This window comes from Penicillium citrinum, assembly GCF_028827155.1.
Source record: "Penicillium citrinum strain IBT 23319 chromosome Unknown utg000001l:1.0-4955037.0:1.0-4956770.0, whole genome shotgun sequence".
Lineage (NCBI taxonomy): Eukaryota > Fungi > Ascomycota > Eurotiomycetes > Eurotiales > Aspergillaceae > Penicillium > Penicillium citrinum.
In genome coordinates, this window is record NW_026622686.1 from 2,461,285 (window position 1) to 2,474,277 (window position 12,993).

At 46.4% G+C, this 12,993-nt stretch overlaps 7 protein-coding genes across 7 annotated transcripts; 3 read left to right on the forward strand and 4 right to left on the reverse strand.

Moving 5' to 3' along the window:
- Positions 1 to 155: 155 nt before the first annotated feature.
- Positions 156 to 496, reverse strand: N7469_000919 (uncharacterized protein; the record flags this gene model as incomplete). The annotated part of the gene is made up of 2 exons (XM_056639839.1): positions 156 to 236; positions 290 to 496. 2 exons carry the CDS (start codon positions 494 to 496, stop codon positions 156 to 158), a joined length of 288 nt encoding a protein of 95 aa, XP_056505596.1.
- Positions 497 to 1,049: 553 nt separating this feature from the next.
- Positions 1,050 to 1,457, reverse strand: N7469_000920 (uncharacterized protein; the record flags this gene model as incomplete). Its single annotated transcript, XM_056639840.1, has 1 exon — positions 1,050 to 1,457. The coding sequence occupies one exon, from the start codon at positions 1,455 to 1,457 to the stop codon at positions 1,050 to 1,052; it is 408 nt and encodes a 135-aa protein (XP_056505597.1).
- A 784-nt stretch (positions 1,458 to 2,241) lies between these two features.
- N7469_000921 (aminoglycoside phosphotransferase family protein) lies at positions 2,242 to 3,965 on the reverse strand (the record flags this gene model as incomplete). The annotated part of the gene is made up of 3 exons (XM_056639841.1): positions 2,242 to 3,173; positions 3,214 to 3,595; positions 3,651 to 3,965. 3 exons carry the CDS (start codon positions 3,963 to 3,965, stop codon positions 2,242 to 2,244), a joined length of 1,629 nt encoding a protein of 542 aa, XP_056505598.1.
- A 1-nt stretch (position 3,966) lies between these two features.
- On the forward strand, positions 3,967 to 4,173 carry N7469_000922 (uncharacterized protein; the record flags this gene model as incomplete). Its single annotated transcript, XM_056639842.1, has 1 exon — positions 3,967 to 4,173. One exon carries the CDS (start codon positions 3,967 to 3,969, stop codon positions 4,171 to 4,173), a length of 207 nt encoding a protein of 68 aa, XP_056505599.1.
- Positions 4,174 to 5,143: 970 nt separating this feature from the next.
- On the forward strand, positions 5,144 to 8,677 carry N7469_000923 (uncharacterized protein; the record flags this gene model as incomplete). Its single annotated transcript, XM_056639843.1, has 6 exons — positions 5,144 to 5,310; positions 5,393 to 5,425; positions 5,494 to 6,841; positions 6,895 to 8,024; positions 8,078 to 8,437; positions 8,494 to 8,677. The coding sequence occupies 6 exons, from the start codon at positions 5,144 to 5,146 to the stop codon at positions 8,675 to 8,677; spliced, it is 3,222 nt and encodes a 1,073-aa protein (XP_056505600.1).
- Positions 8,678 to 9,380: 703 nt separating this feature from the next.
- On the forward strand, positions 9,381 to 10,439 carry N7469_000924 (sterol desaturase family protein; the record flags this gene model as incomplete). Its single annotated transcript, XM_056639844.1, has 1 exon — positions 9,381 to 10,439. The coding sequence occupies one exon, from the start codon at positions 9,381 to 9,383 to the stop codon at positions 10,437 to 10,439; it is 1,059 nt and encodes a 352-aa protein (XP_056505601.1).
- A 479-nt stretch (positions 10,440 to 10,918) lies between these two features.
- Positions 10,919 to 12,055, reverse strand: erg27 (the record flags this gene model as incomplete). Its single annotated transcript, XM_056639845.1, has 1 exon — positions 10,919 to 12,055. The coding sequence occupies one exon, from the start codon at positions 12,053 to 12,055 to the stop codon at positions 10,919 to 10,921; it is 1,137 nt and encodes a 378-aa protein (XP_056505602.1).
- Between the last annotated feature and the right edge of the window lie 938 nt (positions 12,056 to 12,993).

Consider the following 12,993-nt stretch of genomic DNA (forward strand, 5'->3'; position numbering starts at 1 on the left):
GACGACATCAGACGAGTTAGACGCCGTGACATCCCATCGACTCCAGTCAGTTCTGTCCTAGCTATCCTTGAAGGTATTCAGTCAAGCTACGATGAATTGGAGTAGATAGATGGAGCATTTTGTGAACTATCAAGTTCATTGGATTTGGCTATCTACTAATGATAAGTATGTCCCCGGTTGGGGGCTGTTTGCCCATGCTTGTCCACCGCAGCCCTTTGCTCTGAATGACCAAAGGGCTAGAAAAAGAAATAGTATATATAAACTAGAAAAGAAACGCCAGCTAATATACATTTTTGTCATCGAAAGTCATGGAAAAGAGAGAGAGAAGTGACGGGACCCATCGGCGGTCGAGGACATTGCCCGAGTGATCCTTGAAGAGTTGCTCAGCGGCAGCGGCGTGGTCAACGGGTTGTGACGCTGGGTTTGATGGACGCCTGGGTGCCGATTTTGTTCGGGTGATTGCGGGCGAGATCTCTGAGACTTGGATTTTGAGCATGGTTGTTGTTGGGAACGATGTTGATCTTCATGAACCCTTGACCATTCTCTGTGTATTTACCGCCGAACTTCATGGTCAAGCCTAGCTTTTCAGTGGCCTTTCCAATCTTGAAAAATGCTTTTTGTCTTGATGGAATGGCCTCGTGCGCCAATGATTCAAGATAGTTCTTCCATTGTTGATGATCCTGAAGGAGAAGAGAGAAGGTTAGCTACTGAGGAAGGTACTCTGGTGACTACGCCACTTGGTGACTAAGTTTCTACACCTCTACGTACCCCAGAAAGTACCAGCCTCTAGGGATTTAATATTGACTAATCCTTGAAGAATCTTTTTCTTATCTACTGCTGGCTGGGAGAACGTGGTAGGTGAACTATAGAGTTCATTACATTTAACTATCTAGCAAGAATATCTTGAACCACCCTTGTCCATCACACCTCTTTAGCCCTAAAGGCCAAAGGCACAACAACGTAAAAATAAAATGAAATGAAAGTAACGGGTATTTGAAGCTAACAACTACTCATTTTTGAATTGGGGAATTGCCCAGACCTTTACCTTTTTAGTTCTCGGTGTCATCTTCATTATCGTCATCGCTGTTGATGTCATCCTCAAAATCGTCAAAAATACCCGTAAGGGTTTCTTTCTTGTCCTCTTCTCTATCATCGGCATTCGTTGGGATGGTTGCTGTCGCCCACTTTTTATTGGGGTGCACTCTCTCAAGCTCTCTAATTGCTCTGTCTTCGGCATTCGTGTTCAGCAGAAGGTGATATTGCTGATGTTCGACACCATCTACCATGATCTTACGACCATAGTTGACGCGGGCTCCGAGTTTAGCGTCGTGTACTGGTGGCGGGGTGGCTCGAGAGCCTGGACTTCCATTGCAGTTTAGGAGCTTTTCCTGTTGTTTCTCACTCCTCATGACGAAGGCCCGGAGCTGGTACATAGTCTGGAGGAGCTTGCGGACCATGTTGACTGCAAATACTTCAGGTCATTGATCAAGAGTTCAGGCCATAGGGCTAAGACTGGGAGCTTACTGTAGTGAGGTGATGATTAGATTTGATGATACGTAGCTCGTAATGATGGGATAGAGCTTGGAGCAAGGGAATGGGAGTCGAACTTGAAAAAAAGGAGCTTCGACTGGCCATCTCTCTGTTTAAGTAGTTCTGGATAAAGGTCTAGCTTGTGAGAACTGTTCACTACGTCTGTTATGACAATACAATTCAGCTATTGTGCTTGTCCTTTGGATAGCTGCCTACCAGAAAGGAGTCAATGAGGCCTGTTGGTAGTATTGTATTCAACTATTGACGATGCTCTCAAGTAGATCGAGTCATACAAGCATTCAATCGGGTTCTCCCATTTGGGGATGAGTGCCTAGTGCTAATTCAGTAAAGATGAATGATGGATTGCGCCGTGGGCAATACTCTGCTATTGTTCTGAACAAGGGCATGAATGCCTGTCGTCAAAAGCTATAATTTACTAGCATTGAATGGCACATTGGAGGAACCCATGCACAATAGCCAATGTTTGTTATTGAGTAAGGTTTTTATCGGTGGTAACATTTCGGTTGACGGAATGATTGCCAGGCGGATACAAGTTGAGAGTGGAGATTGTTTGATTTTGCTATCTCGAAAACTATGGCACTTTTATTGAAGAAATAAACACTTACTCCGAGGTAGCATTAGATTTCCCAGGCCATCTAACTGCAGCTTGAAACAAGACGTCGGGAGTATGCACTTATGCAGGGGTAATTCTCATTCGTCAAAAGGCCAGGTCTTGTCCCACAGGCGTCTTTCCTCCTCGGAACATCCTAATTGATCCATGATATCTCCTTTGAACTTGGCTAGTATTGCTTTCACGGCATCATAATGCTCTTTCCGAACCTCAAAATGGTCCATCATGAGGCCACTCAAGGAGTATTTGAGTTTTTTCATCAGATCTACTGCAAGAGAGACGCCTTTTGCATCCTCTTCGATACTGCGGATCTCATCCTTGGAAAAGTGGATTGGAAATTCAGGGGTCCCCGCCGCTTGAACACCGGGAATCGTTGGCCATTCATCTCGTATGTCTGTCACGGCAAGTTGATAAATTTTTTCAAAGCCTCTTATAATCATCTCGCTCAAGTGTAAAATTGCAAACGGGGTCGTATCTCTGTACTCCATTGCCTTGTAGAGAAGTGGGATTTGACGATTGACAAGCCATCTGTAAAGAGCCGACAATACCCTGTCATGATAGAGAGTTCTGGCTTCCTCTTGCTCATCCGGACACATATCCTGAAAGTTTTCAGGAAGTGTCGGCTTTTCGAGGCCTTCCACCGGTGGCCCTTCATAGTCCAGAAGACTGGGCTGTCCAGCATTCTCAAAAAGGGGGTGTAGTGCATTTTGTTGCCAGTCAATGATGCTCAGAATTTGCCACGGCTTTTCTGGATTGACAAAAATGTTTCTCATGTGAAGGTCGCCGTGCCATAGGAAGGGCACAGAAATAGATGAGTCCGTGGGAAGCATGAAAGGGATCAGACGGAGAAAGTTCTGGAGCGCTGTCAACATCTTGGGCCGGGATGGAATGTATGTGCGCGGTCCATTGAGAGCGACCAGAGGTAACGGAAGATCTGCCATTTTCTCGACGCAGGCAATTTCGCGATAGCCTACTGCTTGTTCATACTGTTCGATAGTATCCCCTATGGGTGCTAGTCAGTATGGTAAACTAAATTATCGACCCTTACTTACATGGACCACGGTCAAAATCAATAGCTCTTCTCCCACCTGAAAACTGGTCTTGGCTGTTTGAAGGCCCGATAGAAAAACGCGATTCTTCCACCTGGGAGCCATCTGCTTTTCTGAGAATGCATGATTTTGGCGTTTCAAGATCAGCCGGGTAGTAGATTGATCCATAGCTGGGGAAGGACATGGATGCCCATGCCTTCTGAATCCGCGCAAGGGATTTAACGACTTTGAACTGGGTTTTAATATCCATCTCAGGCCACATTGTTATAAGTTCCACGCCAGGTGCTTTTTCCATGATAATATATTCCGCACCGACATCGTTCTCAGATGCTTTGGAGCTCCATGCGAGGACCTTTGGGACCGGAGTTTTAAATACTGTCCGGGCCTTGGTCAAGAAAAACAAGTCAGTCTATGAGATTTACAGTGGACAGACATCTTACAAAGTCCATAGTTGCCACCTCACTTGCTGTCGTAAAATGTGGACATCCTGCATTGCGACAAGGAACCTTACCCACCACCTCTGAGCCATCTTCCATCGTGAAAAGGAAGACTTTGTTGAAAAGACCTTCGGCCAGCTTCTTGACATTCGCGCATTCTTCGAAACCGATAGACGCTGCCGCAATCTTGGCCAGGTTGTTCATGTCGAATTGGACATTGCGCATTGCCACCTGGCGCCGTTCATCAGACACGAACCGATAAGACGTAAGATGAAAGAACTCATAATGAGAGTTCCAATCAGTAGAAGGGATAGGCATGATGGCGAGTGCGCTATGTCCTCTTGAGAACCAGAGCAAAGATGAGGACGGTATGAATCTTCTCGGCAAGGAACAAAGATTTCGAAGCATGTTCGGATCTATCTCATCAGGGACACTGAAAGAAACAGGGACGAAAGGTGAAATAGGAAGCAAAAAAAGTGCCAGCTTGGACAAGAAGGGAAAGTGTGCTTGTCAGGTTGACAGGTAACGAGGGCACGTGATATCTAAATAAAGTGAACCCATCCACGAATTTGTACATCGCCAGACTTGCTTGGGGAAGAATCAATTGGTTTCTTGCTATATTTGATGTGAAATACTGAGGCCTTTCCTGCGTATACTGTCTATAAGGTAAACTAATCCACTAGAGCTAGCTCAACCTTATACTCGCACCAATATGAAATATATCAGGACTACTTGCAGCTACTGCTATTTACTAAGTGTATCTAAAGGCGTAAATAACCCAATATGAGACTGGTAGGAGTTGAAAGTATTATAACAAGCTCATTAATAACCTTAGGATCTGATACATGACCATGGGAATACATCGGCATACACATAGATCGATTCGTTGTCCTGGTTGGCCATGAGCTGCCATTGGGTGTATACTGCATACATATCTCCATCGCTAATTCCGAGATATTATTTACAACTCATCGTACAAGCATAGAGGTAGCATAAATGTCCAATTGCTTGAATTGAACAATATAAGCTAATGTCACTAGTAAATCATGCCATTTATATTAGTTTAGGGCTGAAAGACCCGCTTACTTGCATATATCATCTGTCATACAATCGCGACACTAAACTAGAAAGGGATTAAACAATGTCGCTATCTATATCTCTATCCTCTTGTGTACTATCACTCAATTCAAATAATAAAATAAAACAAAATAATAATATAAGTTAGTATAAAATTAAACTGGCTGGTTCCCCGCAGTCTCCACTGCTGCGCCTTCTTCGAATCTCCACCGCCCTCGACTTTCTTCATTTCCGCCTTCCCCGCAAACCGTTTTCTTCCCTGCAACTCCCTTCAGTCCTGGAACTTTGTACATTCTTTGGCTGTGATCGCTTGGCCTCACTTTTACGATCGGCCATGTCGATTCATTCCACGCGTCCCTGAAAGATCGATCCATTCCCGCGTGGCTGCAGCAATAGCGCGCCACTGACCAGCCACCGACATGTTCTACCGGTCGACCTCGCGATCTACAGACGACTCGTCGAATCCCCCATTGTCGCGAAGAGATACTCAGACGACGAAGAAAGAGACACGGACCCTGGGTGGTTGGATTAAGCAAATATGGCAGAAAACCGGCCTCGATCGACAGACCATATTGTTGATGCTCAAGTGAGAACACCCGTATATCGAGATACTATTGCGGACCGCCAAGATTATGTTGAATAAAAGAAGTTGCTAACGTATCTTATAGAGGCGGAATCGCACCAACAATTGCAGTTGCCATGTAGGTCGATATGACTCGCTTACTCCCATTGGGCGATAACCCCTTAAGGCTAACACCGGTCCCTGCAGTTACCAAGCTACTGATGTCGCAAGCGAGTATACAACCCTGGGATATTTGGTTGGGGTGGTCTCCGTCCTGGGATTCTCAATCATGCCCCGCGCCAAGTTCATTCAGATGATCATCTTCGACATCTTGGCTGTCTGTATCGCGGCATGTTTCGCGTTGTTGACGATGTACTCCAGTGTTAAGGCCCGTGAGCACACGTCAAACCATGCAACAGACTCCTATAATTCATCGGCGTCTGCTGTCAGTGGTGTTTGGCTGTTCTTTCAGATTTGGCTGGTCAACACCGCCCGCGCCAAATACCCCCAGTTTCAGTTCCCGGTGATCATATACGCCATCTTCGCCAATGTATCTTCTGTATATGCGCCCCAGATGACCTCTATGTCTGCAGCTATAAGCTTTGTCGAAAGATTGATCAGAACCTTTCTTACTGGTCTGGCCATCTCCGCGGGCGTGTCGCTGCTGATCATGCCAATGACAACTCGCCAAGCTGTGTTTAAGCAGATGGGGGGATATATTGGCAGTCTCCGCTCGGCATTGGGAGCACACGCCGCGTATTTTGAGACTCTTGAAAAGGATGATATGTTTGGCCGAGCTGATACCTATGATGACACGCAAGAAAAGATTGGCGACAAAGGCAAGGTTTACAGCCCAGAAGCCGAGGCTATTCGAGGGGCAATCCGACAGATTACTGATATTCATGCCAAACTTCATGGTGACTTGTCTTTTGCCAAACGAGAAATTGCCCTGGGCAAATTAGGTCCAGATGATATCCAAAGAATCTTCCGTCATTTGCGACAGATCATGATCCCAGTGGTTGGCCTGAGTTTTGTTGTGGATATCTTCCAAAGGCTCTCAGATTACAATAGGTGGAATACCCCAATTGATCCAAACGCGCAACCGATCTCTCAGGATATTCGTGATCGTGTCGTACACGATTGGAATGATATAATGAAAGCTGTCCATGATCCATTTTCGACCATGATTCAGACGATTGACGAAGGATTGCTACACACTGCTTATGTGTTCCGCCTTTCGAAACCACCAAAGCGAGCAGCAGAAGCCAGTTCATCGAATACTGAATCCAATGCAGGGGGCGAGGATGTTGAAGCCAGTGCACAGAGCACAGCGCCCGGTGAACCAGGGTTTGCAGACCATTTTCAAACCAAATTGGGTGATTTCCGAAGTGCTAAACGAATCGCCCTGGAGACGTGGGCGGAAGACAAAGGTATCAACCTTCCCCCAGACTTTTTTGAACATCCTTCATCAGTGGAAAGCTTGAAAGGAGACTTCTTCGACGCGTCGGCTTCGCACCAGGATCGCAGCCGGCGGCAATTATATCTATTCCTCTATGTACGCAGTATCTCTCTATCCTCCCACGAATGACGCTAATGGCTATTTTTTAGATGGAGCAATTGCTCTATTCGACTGGCAAAACGGTCCTTGAATTCGTGCAATTCGCAGACGAAGTTGTTGCAAAGGGCAAGCTCTCGAGAACTCGATTGATCATACCTGGAGCCAAGCGCTCATGGAAATGGGCGAAGACTTTTTTGAATGTGGAGGATAACCACGGAGATGACAATATGGGCGATGTTCATACTCATAACAACATGCTGGAGCTCGGCGAGGCGTATAGGCACCGCAAAGATCCCGAGCACCTACCACCTAATACCTGGTTTGAGAAGTTTGGAGATAAAATCCGAGTTTTCCCTTGGTTTTTGCGCTCGTTCGAATCCAAATACGGCTTCAGAGTTGCTTGTGCCACCATGACCATCGCGATTGTCGCATTCCTTCATGATACGCAGTCGTTCTTCACGAAACAAAGATTGGTCTGGGCGACGATCATGGTCAACATGAGTATGTCTCCGACTTCTGGGCAAAGTATTTTCAGTTTTGTTCTTCGAATCGCTGGAACAACAATTGCAATGGTCGCCACTCTTCTTATCTGGTATATACCGGACCAAAAAACCCCAGGCATCATTGTACTTCTTTTCCTTTTCATTTCCGCTGCATTTTATGTCCCCATCCGAATGTTCCGTCTTCGAGCTATCGGAATTATCAGCATCGTGACAAGCACTATGATCATCGGTTATGAGCTGCAGGTCCGAAAAGTCGGCGAGAAGGTCGCCACATCAAACGGACAGGCATTTTATCCTATATACTTACTCGCACCATACCGTCTGGCTACCGTCGCTGGAGGTATCGCAGTGGCGTTTCTTTGGACTTTCTTCCCCTATCCCATCTCAGAGCATTCGGTCCTCCGACAGAGTCTGGGGGCATCTCTCTATCTTCTTGCGAACTATTATTCTATCATCCACGAGACATTATCTGCTCGGATGCGTGGGGACGAGGGGGATCTGAATCTGAAGACCTCTTCTGGCCGTAAACTTGAAAAGGCTCGTCATAAGGTCTTTTCAAAACAAATGCTCATGCTGAACGGGCTTCGCACATACTCCGACTTCCTCCGGTGGGAAGTACCCATTGGCGGAAGATTTCCCAAGAAGCAGTATGACTCTATCATTGTCTGCGTTGAAAAGTATGTGTTCCTTGATCATATTCGCTAAACAGCACTGACAAAGTCTCCACTAGTATCGTCAGCTATCTCAGTTTGCTTGGTTATGCCTCTGATACCCTGATGCGTCTCGACGAAGACGACGATGAGACAAACTCTATTTGGATGCATGATTTCCGTCGTGTCGTCGGTCATGCCAAGGTGACCACTCACAAGGTCACATCACTGCTTTGTCTTCTTTCGGCTAGCATTACCAATCGCCAGCCCCTCCCACCATATTTGAAAGCCCCAAGGCCATACAGCTTCTCAAAACGCCTGGAAGCACTTGACAAGGACATTTTGAGCATCAAACATATCGCCGAGCCAGGGTTTGCTGCATTTGCAGTTCTACAAATTTCCACAAGATGTATAGTCGGGGACGTGGAACGCCTTGTGAAGTAAGTTACTTTGATTGGATTATACACAGGTTCAGTTTGTTAATTACGCTTGATAGGCACGTTAAAGCACTAGTTGGTGAACTAGACTTCTCTTTCCATGCTGTAAGTACAATGGATTCGAGGATTGCCGAGTCGAGGATGACGTCGCGGGCACCCTCACGAGCTGCATCCCCAGTTCGGAATGCATCAAAGTTGAGTTTGCATGAAACCCAGGCAGCAGATCGTCAAAAGATGGACTGAATTGGCACTTTTGTTCTGAACATGATGTAAATACTTGCATAAAGAGATTATTGAAACGTGGAAATACTTTATCGCCTTCCTCCTTGTCCTTTCTGCACACGCTTGTACAACTAAGGTTGAACCAGATCAACCACCTCACCAACCCAACTTCAAGATCAACTCGAAAGATAAAGTGGTCCCCTATAAGAATACTAGCAGTGCTATTACTCAGTGGACATGATATTATCTGTTTCGATGTCGTATTCTTCGTCTGGGCCAACCCAATGGCAGGAAATGGACGCTCAACCCAGATATCAATGCCCAACCGTCCAAGTCTGACACGGGCTCATGAAAGACGGACCATGAATAAACACCGCCAATTCCAACTGTTTCCCCCGGAATGAGTGGATCCTCCCCGCGTATTCCATCTCGACTTTCCGGGGGCCTCGGCTGGTGCCTCAATCACAAGTCTCGAAGATCCCCCGCGCTAGAAGATTTTAAGCGACCCCAACATTTCCAAGAACGGTCCCTGCGTCTTTATGGAATAATATGATTCGAGAATACTTTTCAAACCGTCTCCAATTCTTCTAGTAAGCGTTGTGGGTGGCGATCATGATCTCACATGCTGGGGCTGTGAGCGCGGAGACACTTCAGATATAAGAACACACTATTTTGTCCTCGTATCATTTTACCTGTAAAGTAACATACCAGGAACCTCTTCAAAATGTCCACTAAGACAACAACCATGAAGCGGAACCCCGCCGACTCTATGGTGTCTACGTGGCGCCATGATCGAACTCAGTGGGGTCTCTGGCACTGGATGATAGAACTTCTCGGTCTACATCTCATCGACCTCAAAGGCGAAGTACCGGTATTTTCAAAGAAACAAAAGATCCCAGCCGTCCGAGAATGGACTCTACATCTATGGATCTTACTCCACGCCGCGATCCCTCTGGCCTTACACCATGCCTTCGTGAAGTACACAGGACAAAATCTCGGTCTCCTTGCTGCGTTTGGGCTCTATTCAACGGCATTCAAACTAAACGGTATACATGAAATGCACATCATGAGACGACTAGGACAGTTATACGGTTTCTTAGATGGAGATAAACACCCCCGAGACGAAATTCCAGACGTAGGCGTTGGAAAAGTCATTCGAGAACTCATATCAACGTCGACATTCCGTATGATAATGGCGATATATTTAACCTACAACGCAAACGAAACACCATCAACAATGCAATGGCAATGGCTCCCTCTCGAAATCGGTGTTTATAGTATTACCGTCGACTTCTGGTTCTACTGGTATCACCGCCTGATGCATTCCACCGGCCCATTATGGAAATTCCATCGTCGTCATCATTTGACAAAGCATCCAAACCCGCTACTATCCGCTTATGCAGATCACGAGCAGGAGTTTATGGATATAACCGGTATCCCGCTCCTAGCGTACGGTACAATGAAAACTATGGGGTTACCGATGGGTTTTTATGAATGGTGGGTATGTTTCCAGTACATTGCGTTCTCGGAATTCATTGGACACAGTGGATTGAGGATTCATGGCGGTGCTCCATCTACACTGAATTGGTTGTTAGAATTATTTGATGCTGAGTTGGTGATTGAAGATCATGATCTTCATCATCGATATGGGTGGAGGAAGAGTCATAATTATGGGAAGCAGACTAGGCTTTGGGATCGGATTTTTGGAACTTGTCTTGATAGGATTGAGAGTGTGAAGGATAACGTTGATTATGAGAATCGTGTTACTATGCCTCTTTTGTGAGATCATGAGGGCGTTCCTTTGATACCAATGGATAGGATGCGTGCTGAAACAAAACGAAAGAGATGGAATTTATGTTTATGGATGACTTGAATGAATCGATGACCAATCTATACAAATACCAAATTGACTGATAAAAAAAAACCTTGTTTTGACCAAGTCCAATACGACCTAGCCCTAACTGGATCATATGCTTTGATCATAGAGATATCCGCGGGCGAATCTGGTGCCTACATGGCGTATTGTTGATATAACGCGTTCCTGGGTACCGCGATGCAGTTTTTTGAGAACATTGGTGGGTATTTGCTTCCATAGAAATACTAAAAGATTCGGGTGCATGGAAAAGAGTAGGGTAGGGGATATAAGATTCATGATTTATGTACATGGCGCGTGTTAAGTCAGAAGGCCAACCCTTGGGAGAACGCTAGAACAAGGGAATATCAAACGAAATGACTCTTCAGATTTTACATTCATAGCATCCATTAAATCGGATTCATCATGGTCACATTCGGGACGGCGGGTGGTACAGCGACAGGCTCGGATCTAGCGCTGACGGGGGTAGACTTAGTAACTGGAACTGGAGAAACAGTTGTGGGAACGCTCGTATCCAAGTGTGACGGGCTGCGACTACTGCGACTGTTGCGACTTCGAGAGCGGTCCCCGTGTGAAGTGCTGCTACCCGCTGTGCTGCTCCCAGGTTTCCCACCACGCTTAACCATTTTGCCTAGAACACCGACAATTTCGGCAGCGTCCTCAAAGCTCTCATCATCCATCCCTTCTTGGGCATTATAAACATCCGCGATAGCATGTTTAGCAAGGCGGCGACAGGCAATTGGGTCTTGCAAACAGTCATACAGATAGGCGGCGTATTCTAGCTTGACAGAGAGCCGGAGTGGGTGGGATCCAGGCAGAAGCTTGTCTGCCAGGAGAGAGACATGATTAAAGCATGCTGTCGCTGTGGCTGTATAGTCGAGTGGGGGTAGGAGAAAAGAGGTGGCGGGTTGGGGTGGTCGGACTGGCGCGAAACCGGGCGGAATGGATGTTTTCCCTACTCCTGAGTTTTGCTTTGGTCCTTGAAACGCATTCAGGGACTCAGGCCCATATATTGAGTCGTGTTTTGCGCTAGCTGGAATTTGCGGTTCTAATGGTTTAACCGCGGGTCGATTATGGAAGAGGACGAAGATGTGATAAAACGAGGCTCGGAGTTTATACGAAAGAACCTTCAATTCGACGAATCGCGATACCATAGGTAATATATACCCCTCAAGTATCAATAGGCCTTCTCGCGCAAGCCAGATTATGTGGTAATACAATTGGAGAGACTTGGTTTCACGGGTATTGTCGAGGCGGCGTAATCGGCGGGCACGAAGCAGCTTTTTAGATAGCATGACAGAGAGTCCAAGAGACTTGTACAGCATTGCCGAGAGAAGAGGGTTTTCGCGGGCTGTCATGGCCGCAAAATTGCCCAGGGCTTTCTGGTCCACCTCGGAGGAGGCCATCCATAAAGTGAGTGATGCGAAGGCTGCAAGATCATCGTCAGTTATTGGAAAGAGTGAGTCAGTGGAGACATCGGTAGAAATGGAGGTCCCATTATAGGAGGTTATCTCAATTGAAGGCATTTTATGAGACAATGTCAAGATGAGGCTAGGAAAGGTGAAATTGAAGCCGAGCTGGGAGACTCACTAGGTGTGCGCGCAAACGAGGACTCAAACACAGCGCGTGCACATCCAAGCGCGTAGACCAAGATGACGGTCTCACCAAATGTGATCAATCAAGATCCGGTTACCTGGGACTCACGATTGTTGTGTGGTCAATTGGATGAATTCGCAGTATGATGCTGCCCCTAACTTAATTAATTGCAGAGAACCAGTGAGACTCTGTCTTGGTTGAGTTCTCCCCCCACTTTTGTCTTTTCTCCTATTTTGTCGCGGGAAGATAATTGCGATATTGGTGATTATATAGATCGACGCTGTTTCCTGCTTCCTACTCGAAAATCAAATCTCTATTCCGCGCAGTGTAATGTGAATCGCTCCGGTAGATAGATCACTCTCAAGTTGGCAAGTTGATCGATCGTTTCGCAGCACCGTATCAAGCAAGATCGGCCGACAAGCTTGCAGCTAGCAACGCAAGGCACAAAGACGAAGAGGTTGAACAATTGAATGCATTGTGTGAGAGACGCGAGGGGCCGAGAAGCAATTTTCAATTGGCAATCTCCGATGCCAACGCACCACCCCGTTGTGTGCGGGGAAGAGTCGGGCACAAGCGGAGATGAGGCAAAACGAGGCGAAGAAGTGAAGGAGGTGAGCTGAGCTGGGTTGAATGAGCTGGGTACTTAAATTGTAATCGTACGCTGTCCGAATAGAAGAAAAAATGAGGTCGGAAGAAGTTGAGAGGTCGAAGAGTCGAAGAGAGTTGAAGGTCACGCAAGCCAGAAGACGCAGAAGAGGAAGGGGCCCACTCGATGCCCGACTTCACCGGGTCGCTCTTTCCTTCTGCAATCACTTTATACTAACTAGTTATCAATCAATGATTAGTCAGAATAGAAGTGTAGTTAACT